Below are 9,335 nucleotides of genomic sequence, written 5' to 3'. Positions count from 1 at the left end.
TTTTCCTGTGGTACAAACATTTTTTAATAAACAACTCATTTGTATGCACTGTTTGAAATTGATTACTTAAGTGTATCTACACAACCCATCCCAAGTCTTTTGCTACAATTGAAGCTAACTTGGTAAATTTTATGTAAATTCATTTGTGTATCATAGGTCATCTTCTTATAAAAAGTGTTCTGAAATACATGCGTTTCTCTCTCTTCTCCTCCTAAGGAGGGGGCAATTGAATAATTGAAATGAATTGGAATTAAATTAAATTAAGTAGTATTTAAATTTAAAGTTCTAAAATAATTAACAGTTCAAATAAAATTATAAAATGAAAAAGAGTAAGAATGTTCAGAAAACAAGATCAAATTAGTATATATGTTTATATGCGTATATATGTATGTGTGTGTGTGTGTGTGTGTGTATGCAATGTGGAAGGTTTAAAGAGTTTTGCCTTCTGTGGCATTTAGAACATTTCATTTTTATTTGAATGCTTTACCTATATCAATGTAACAGTAATCCTTTAGCTTGTAGTTAACAGTGTTTTTTCTTTTTGAACAACAAATTTTTTCATACATTTTGATGGGCAACATGACAATCAAATAAGATAAAACGATTATTTTACAAATGACAATATTTAAAAACCCCAAGAACTTGATAAATATTTGTAATTAATAAATATTTGTTCAAATAAATGTTAACAATGTTTATGTTACATACAGAGTTTAGATAAAGATAGAAATATTTTTATTTATAACCTAAGTTCTCTGAAGTTTGGTGAACTATGGGCTCCTAATTCAATGTTCCCCTTATAGCTCTGTTATTGATTAGGTCACAACTATGAGGGTCCAGCTGGTTTCCACTACATGTAGTAATTGTTAGAGAAGTAAATTTTTTGACTAGTACAGAAATCTTGTATTCAGATCTGTTTTGTGAAAGATTTTAGCAGAAATATCTAAGGAGTCTTTACAAGTAACTTGGAACCAGGAAAGAAGTCCACTGATGTGGTGCTCCTGAGGACATGATATTTTCCAGACTACTACAAGAAGAGATGTGCTAGGGACTAGATGAATGCATGGAATGTCTGAGATCCCAGATGAAATGTATTGATTGAATTGATATTGGGAATGGTTACTAAATTGCAGCAAGACTTAATATTTGTTAATATTGATGTCCATTATTGTACCCATTTGGCTTTTATTTTCTGTATCTGTATTAAGTTCTCTTGATTTTCTTGATGTTGTGTGATTTTCCCCTCTGGATTAATCCCTGATTTTGATCATTCTTACTATATACTGTGTTTATGGCTCTGGTTCTAATCTCACTTTGTAGCTGGAACTATCCTGAATTAGTCTTGAGACATGAAAGTGCCTATGGCCTCTCGTTAGCTTTCTATCTGTTGATCTTTATCCTTGTGAAATGTTTCTTTCTCTTCCCTTCAGAGACCCTTCCCAGGTAGTATCCACGGGAATGCTTTACCAAGTGCACACTCTATGGTCACTGTGTACTCCGAGGTTGCCTTTGACCAATGGGTACAGGGGAAGGGAATGTTAGAGTGTCCCCTAAACTTGTGTTTTTGGGTTGTCATATTTTCTATATTGAGTTGCCATGTTTTCCAGAAACAATCGACATGGAGTATGCAAGGGCCTTACACAAAATGTCAAGGACGAAGCCCCAATGACCTGACATGATTTGTTGTTTGCACCCCAAACTAGACTCCCTGTGTGTCCTTGGGAGTCAAAACAGGCACCAGTCAGTCTGCACCAGACTGAGAAACTTTCTGCAGCAATGACCCTTGTCAATAAGTGGACCATTATATCCTCATGGTCTGGCAGTTTGCAAGGAGAAAAAATTCTCCTTTTGTCATTTTACTTATTCATGCTTTCTTCTCCCCTTTGGGAGGGGATTGGTCCTTTTCCCCTCCTCTATGACTTTCCCTGTTCACTCTGACTTAAGTAACAAGACTTTCCCTGCACTGCTGGGCTCCTTGGTATAGGGAGTTCCTACATGCATGTGCCTTTCTCTTGTAATAAGTCAGTTGCAACATGTGTCTCATGGACTTGTGGTGTTGTTTTTAGTTAATACTGTACATAATATGTGGATTATTTTTTTGTCTTCTGGTCTATTGAAATTTTACTTTTCTCATTTGCTATCTTATTGATTTGATTTTCTCCCCTTTCCTTTTTAATCAGACTATCTACATGTTTGTCAATTTCATTAGTCTTTTCAAAGAACCGGCCTTTAGTTTTAGATACCATTTCTTTGGAGTATTTTTGTTTTTAATTTATCTGTTTCTTCTCTATTTTTAATATCTTTGTGCTTATTTTAAGCATGTTTATTTGTTGGCTTTCTAATTTTTTTTAATGAATACTCAGTTCATTATTGCTCCTACTTTCTATGTTCTTAAGGATATTTTTTTCCTCCCTGGGACTGCTTCATCTACATCCAGAAAATTGTAATATATTGTTTCATCATGATCATCGTTCTTTAAAATAATTACTTGTATTTTAAAAAATTTATTCTTTAAACTCATTACTTAGGATTTCATTGTTAAGTTGCCATTTGATTTTCTATGTTGTATATGTGCTGTCTGAACCAATTACTATTTTTTTAAGTTATGGTCTATGCAGAGAGGTGGGGGCAGGGAGCTGATAGCACCCTTTTGTCTTCCCTGTCTGCTCCCCAGTTTTTCCCTCCAGAGCCCAGTGAACAAATATTGCATTTCCAGATCTTCGACTCACAAGTCCCTACCCTGCCCTGATGGCCACTGGAAGCACTGCCCACAGCCCACTGTACCGGCTCCTAGTCCGGGTGTCTGAGAGCTACCCTAGAATGGAGAGGAAGCTACAAAAGTATTTCCAGAACCCATGGAGGTCCGGAGGAGGAAAATGCAAGGTCAAACCTGGTCCCCGTGAAGGCACTTTCTGGGTAGAGTTTTATAAAAGACAAGCCAAGGAAGGTGTGATAGCAAGGAGAGATCACACTGTAGCAGTCACTGATACATCACATGTGGACGTCTTCATAGAAGCAAATGAAGACCCAGGAGAGAACACTACTTTGGAGGTAAACCAGCTTTCCTCTCAGACTCAGTCACTCCCAAAGGGATCTCCAGGTGAGAAGAACCCAGATGCAGGAGGTACTGCTAGGTCCTCTAATTCCATCATTCAAAAGATATTTCTCTATGTGGAGGCCCAACTGAACTTCAAGCTTTCTGAAGAGCAAAGGGAGAAGATTTTTAACCTCTGCCCAAATCTCAGAATAGAGGGAGGCCATGATGGACCTGAGAAAGTGATTGGTGACTACGAAGATATTGAAAAAACTTATCAGTTCTTAAGTGAGAGCATCCTGGGAAACAACCAGAAAGAGGACTTTTCCAACTCAGCCTCAGCAAGAGAAATTGAGCAAGTTATGCCAAATGACTGTGACAGTCCTATTCTTCACTCAAATCTTAAACACATGACAGAAGAAGAGTCAGACCTTATCTCGATTCCTTCCTATTTGTATGAATATTTCAAGTATTTCTTTGCTGAAACTCTGGACAGAATTGAAAGTGAGCATCAAGTACGTATTACAAGTAATTTGGCATATCCTACGGGCAATGTGTATTTAGACTTTGAGACAAGCAAGTCAGAGGACAGGAAAGCGGCTCAAGAAGCTTTTACCAGAGCATTTCAGAGGGAAATCCAGAATGTGACCCGTCAGGATATTCATTTCACAGATAATGAGCTGGCTCATGACGTCCAAAAAACACTGACTGACATGTTTCAAAACCTCCATATTAAAGCTGAAGGAAAAGTCTTAATCCTCTGGGGAAACCCAAAGGATATTTCAGAAGCTAAACATTACATTGAAGCAAACTTCTTCCATGAGAAAAATGATGTGAAAATGATGGTTTCCCGAAACACAACGAAGAATGGAATTGAGATTGATACCACTCACTTGCGTTTTCTGCACCAAGAAATCACAGAAATTGAGAAAACATATGACACAGCAGCAGAACTGGTGAACAATCTCCAAACTCGGAAAACCCTCATCATATTTAAACCAAAAGACAAAAACTTAGACCTCTCTGAGCATGCTTATGAAGATTTCATTTATGTCTTTCAGATGCTCTTACCTCAGATTGTGAAGGAGGTAGTGATCCTGAAACCATTAGATGAAGAGAGAAAATGTTGGCCTGAAAAGACATTCTTTGAAGACTTTGAAAGAAAGCACCCCTATGTAAACTTGGAGTGGAATGAACAAGAACTGACATTGACTGGATTGCCCAAGTACCTTGCAGAAGCAGTGAAATATGTTAAGAGATACTTCGGTATTGAAAGTCCTACCCAGCAGAGACAAGGGGCTTCTCTCTCCCTTGGAGCAAATTGGAATAGAGACCCCAGATCTCCCTTGGAACAAAATTGTGATGATTTCAACATGGCTTTGGCTTCCTTCAAGGGATTGCCTAGCTGGTGGGACCTAGGAAAAGAGGAGGAGGAAGAAGAAGAAGAGATATGTGTCATCTGTATGGAAAGAATTTTCCAGAAAGAAGTCCTCCCAAAGTGCAAGCATGCATTCTGTGGTCCTTGTATCAGAGAGGCCATGAAATGTAGGCCAGTGTGCCCTGTGTGCAAAACTTCCTATGGTATCGTGAAAGGGAATCAGCCAGATGGAACAATGACAACCTCTTACAGAACATCTTCACTTCCGGGTTATAATTCCTGTGGCACTATTGTGATTCATTATGACATGTGGGGAGGCATACAGACAGAAGATCATCCCAACCCAGGAAAGCGCTATGAAGGAACAAGACGTTTGGCATACTTGCCAAATAATGAAGAAGGACGTCAGGTTTTGCTTCTCCTCAGAAGAGCTTTTGACCAAAGGCTGATTTTCACAGTAGGACAGTCTCAGGCATCAGGAATCAAGGATGTGATCACTTGGAATGGTATTCACCACAAAACTCTCCAATTCGGCGGGCCAGAAAACTTTGGTTACCCTGATCCCAGCTATCTGCAGCGAGTCAAGCTGGAGCTGAAGGCAAAAGGAATTGAGTAAGAGTGCTGAAAGCTTCAAGGATTCCTTGGGAGCTGGGCTTGTGAAAGCTGTAGCTGTGGAAAGGAATCAAAGTGATCATTAAAATACATGTGTGTAGGCACCATTTAGAGAAAAATAAAGGAATTTGAGAAGAAATTAGTTTGTTTAGGGGTGAGTGGGATGAACTGTGATCTGCTAACCTGTCTAATATCTTGGAGTTTTTTACTTCTTATTAGACAAATGGAGAGCCTGGTAGGAATGTAAATATTGCTCTAGTGACAACCCAAAGCATATTTCTCATTGCTTTCCTGCCTTTCTCCAGTTTGCTGTCACCAGAGATGCTGGAGTTAAGGAATCTTCCATTGTACCACTTGCACAAGGTGATGATGGACCCTCCGGTCCATTCACAGTATTTGTCATAAGTTGTTCAGAATTCACCAGACCTTGCTCTCTTCTAACTGGAATGGTAACCAGGAACATGAAAAAGTTTGAAAGACATCTTGAAGAAAATTATAGTTTCAAAATACTTTCATGAGTCCTTCACTTCAGAAAGAAACCATCCATCTTTGGGGCTCTGGCAAATTTAATGTAAAATTAGGAGTGGGGAAAGATATTTCTGTCTTCAGTCAAGTCCAGTGACTTCCAATCATCTTCAGGAACAAATGGAAATGCCTCTGTTTGGCATTCAAAGCCCTTCGCAACCTTGCCACTCCCTTTATTTTCCCAACGTGTACTCTGTAATTTAGTGATACTGGCCTTCTTGGCATTCCTTGTGCAAGAAACTCCATCTCTCTGGATTGTGCATTTTCACTGGATATCGACCATACCTGGAATTCTTTCCCTCCACATTTCCACTGACCAGCTTCCCTGACTTATTTCAGGTCCTACCTAAAATTCCACCTTCTACATGAAGCCTATCCCAAACTTCCTTATTACTAGTGCTTTTCATCTGTGGGTTATCTCCAATTTATCTTGTATGTAGGTTGTGTTTGTACAAGGTTTTTTGCATATTGTCTTCCCCATCACACTATGAGCTACTTAAGAGCAGAGACTGTCTTTTGCCTTCTTTTGTATTCCCAGCTCTTAGCACAGTGCCTAGAATATAGTAGGCACTTAATAAATACTTGTTGACTAACTGGTTGACTATGGGCAGGCTCATTGACCTGGGAATTAGAGTTTCTACATTAACAAGCAACTGGCATTGGCTTGTGTGCTGCCCTGGTTCTCTGCATTCTTAGCTCACTTTTTGGAGTGCACCTTGTGGTAATTGCTTTGTTTGTCTAGTCTTAGTGAGACCACATTCGTACCCAAATATTTTCTGACTTTTAACCTCCGCAAAATTGTCTGCTCAATTTGCCATTGTTCTAGGTGTCCCCTCAGAAGTGTACTTGTAGGGCAACAGATGAAATACCCCTTCATCTCTGAATAAGTCTATCATTTGTATTTGCTACAGAAACTAAGCAGAAATATTTATTAGGAGCTGTAATACTGGATCCTGTGGCATTGCTTGGAGAATGAAGGAGAACCTGTGATACAGAGAGGTTCCTTTCCAGTTATGAACAGCTTATTGGTGATAATTCCACACCCTTTTGCCCCAGTGCAGAAGATTAAGTGTTGCAGCTCAAATGATGTCTAGTTGGTTCTCTTCTAAAAAACTAAATCATCTGATCTGACTCTATGCTTATGTTAGGGGAGACATTTAATGGCTATGACAGATGCACCTTATAAAGTCAAAACTGTGTCACGATCAGAAAAAAATGTTATGGTCTGTAAAGAATTTATTAACTATTTCTGTGTTTTGGCATTTGTGTATAATATCTCTGTGCCCTAAATTAATGTGGTCAGTTTTTGTAAAAGTTTCATGTGCTACAGTGAAAGTATGTATATTCTTTTGCAGATCCATTTAGAAGATGCCAGATGTCTTTCTGATATATTTTCACAAGCAATGTGTTCAATTCCTTATTTTCCTTTTTGTTTGTATTTCTATTAAAATCATTGCAAACTGAGAGAGAGAGCTATGTTGATGATTTAGTACGTGAACAAATTCACCTATACTCTTACCTTTTTATGAGGCACAAATCAGCAATTCCCTCATGTGAGCCACGTGGATGCTTGAGTCTCAAGTACAGAGAATGCAGGAGCCAAAATTACTGGGGACCCTAACACAGGCTGAAGGCTAGAAGGGCATAGTGAATTAAGGTGGACCCTTTGGTAGAATAAACAACTTTAAATTTCCTGCAAATGTCTGGGAAAGATAGTAGGTGAATCACAAGAATGCTTAAATTGGATAAATCCGACACACAGGTTAACATTATCTAATTTTTCTTCTTTTCTTAACAGTAAAATCAGGTACTACATGGGCACTGCCTATTTTTGGTAAGTTGTCACTTGTCTAAATATTCAATTATTGACTGTATTCCTTCAATCTGAACTTTAGATAGAGGGAATTGTTTAATGCATTGCCATGGCTTATCCTTGGAATAACTGATTGTAAGGGGTTCAATTCCTTTTATCAAGCCAGAATTATTCCTAGGCTGGGCCCACAATAAAGACAAAGTTTCCTTCATTTCAGAGTGTTTTTCCAGCCTGGGGTGAAACCACCATTCTCCTTTATCCTCTTCCTGAATCTGAAGCTACATAGTACCTAAATCAGCCTTTTCCTACTGGAGTTCCAAAAACATCCCCTCTGGGGTACAGAATATACAGGATATATGCCATAATTTACACAGATGGTCTTTTCCCAACAGATTAACTAGCAGCTTAAGTAATAGCAAAAAAAGTATGATTTTCAATTAAATGTCCTATTTGAATAGAGGGTTTGGAGACAGTGAGAGAGTTTTTAAACTATCTTACTTCTTCTTTCATTTACTTCCATGTTTTCTTCCTTCTGACTATCCAAATCATTTGTAAGTTTGTTGGAGGCATAATACCCACTTCAAAGATACCAGTAATCCATTTGTTTTGGATACAGGGTTTCTCAAAATGCACTGAGTGTGCTAACTTACCTAGTACACATAAACCTTCCTGTAGCCACTGCAAACCTGGCTTTTCACAAATAGAAACATTCCACACGTGACAGAAACATAGTAACCTCTTGAGATAGAGGCCTGCCATCACTGAACAAAGTTCCCACATTTCTCCACCATTTTAACCAGTGGAGATCCAGACAGGATCTTTTCAGAGCATATGCTACACATTTTCTAATTTACAATACCTAGTCTCCAATTTCTTCACATCTCTTGTTCTCCAAGGCATTGGTTGGAGTTCACTTACCACTGCTTCAGTACCTGAGAATCCTGCCCAGTCAGCCACATTTGCAGGATGGAATGAACTTATATAGAGCATTCTTGAAAGAAAATAAATGTTTTAAAAGAAGAAAATAGTATCATCCAGAGTATATACATGTAGGCAGTCTGCTATTAGTCAACACTGTGCAACTATTCTGGGCCAAGCACTAAGACTAAGCACTGGGGATACAATAAAAGGCAAACACAATCCTTGCCCTCAAGGAGCTTACAATCTAATGGGGGAGACAACATGCAAAACAAATATAAACAAAGTATTAACAGAAGAAATAGCAAATAATTAAGATTGAAAGAACTAGAATTGAGAAGGACTGGGAAGGTATTCCTGTAAAATATGGGATTTTAACTGAGACCAAAAAGAAGTCAGAGAAGTAAGTAGGTGGAGTTGAGGAAGTCCTGGTATGAGGAGCAGCCTGAGAAAATGGCCACAGAAAGCCTGTTCTATGTGTGGAACATTCAGGAGTCCAATGGTATGTAAAGGTAGAAGGTGGCTAGGAAATGAAGGGCTTTGAACGCCAAACAGAACATTTTGTATTTGCAGCTGGGGCTCAGGGAGTGACATAGTAGGACCTGCTCTTTAGAAAAAATCACTTTAGTGGAGGAATGGAGAATGGATTGGAGTGGGGCAGTCTTGAAATAGCAGACCCACCAGCGGGCTACTGCAGCAGTCCAGGCATGGGGTAATAAGGGCCTGCACCAGAGTGGTGGCAGTGTCAGAGAAGAGAAGAGGGCATACTCAAGAGATATTATAGAGATGAAGTTTGCAGGCCTTAGCAACAGATTGGATATAAGGGGTGAGAGATGGTGAGGGGTCAAGGATGTCTCCTAGGTTGGAAGCCTGAAGGACTAGGAGGATGATGTTGCCTCCTACCGTAATTAAGAAGGTAGGAGGGAAGCAGAACAGTTTAAGAGGAAAGATACTGAGTTCTGTTTTGGACATGTTAAATTTCAGACATCTACAGGATATCCAATTCAAGATATCTGAAAGGCAGTTGAAGACACAAGACTGGAGGTCAGCAGAGT

At 39.0% G+C, this 9,335-nt stretch overlaps 1 protein-coding gene across 1 annotated transcript; it reads left to right on the top strand.

Moving 5' to 3' along the window:
* The first annotated feature begins 2,721 nt into the window (after nt 1–2,721).
* On the top strand, nt 2,722–5,920 carry LOC118832565 (E3 ubiquitin-protein ligase DTX3L-like). The gene has a single exon (XM_036739857.1). It carries the CDS (start codon nt 2,749–2,751, stop codon nt 5,026–5,028), a length of 2,280 nt encoding a protein of 759 aa, XP_036595752.1. The 5' UTR covers nt 2,722–2,748; the 3' UTR covers nt 5,029–5,920.
* Nucleotides 5,921–9,335: the final 3,415 nt, after the last annotated feature.

This window comes from Trichosurus vulpecula, chromosome X (assembly GCF_011100635.1).
Source record: "Trichosurus vulpecula isolate mTriVul1 chromosome X, mTriVul1.pri, whole genome shotgun sequence".
In the NCBI taxonomy this organism is placed as follows: Eukaryota; Metazoa; Chordata; class Mammalia; order Diprotodontia; family Phalangeridae; genus Trichosurus; species Trichosurus vulpecula.
Note: the sequence above shows the minus strand (reverse complement) of the source record. Positions and strands in the feature narration are given on the sequence as shown.

What these genes read in the sequence shown, in the direction of transcription:
- LOC118832565 (XM_036739857.1), top strand. Translation starts at nt 2,749, where the DNA reads ATGGCCACTGGAAGCACTGCCCACAGCCCACTGTACCGGCTCCTAGTC.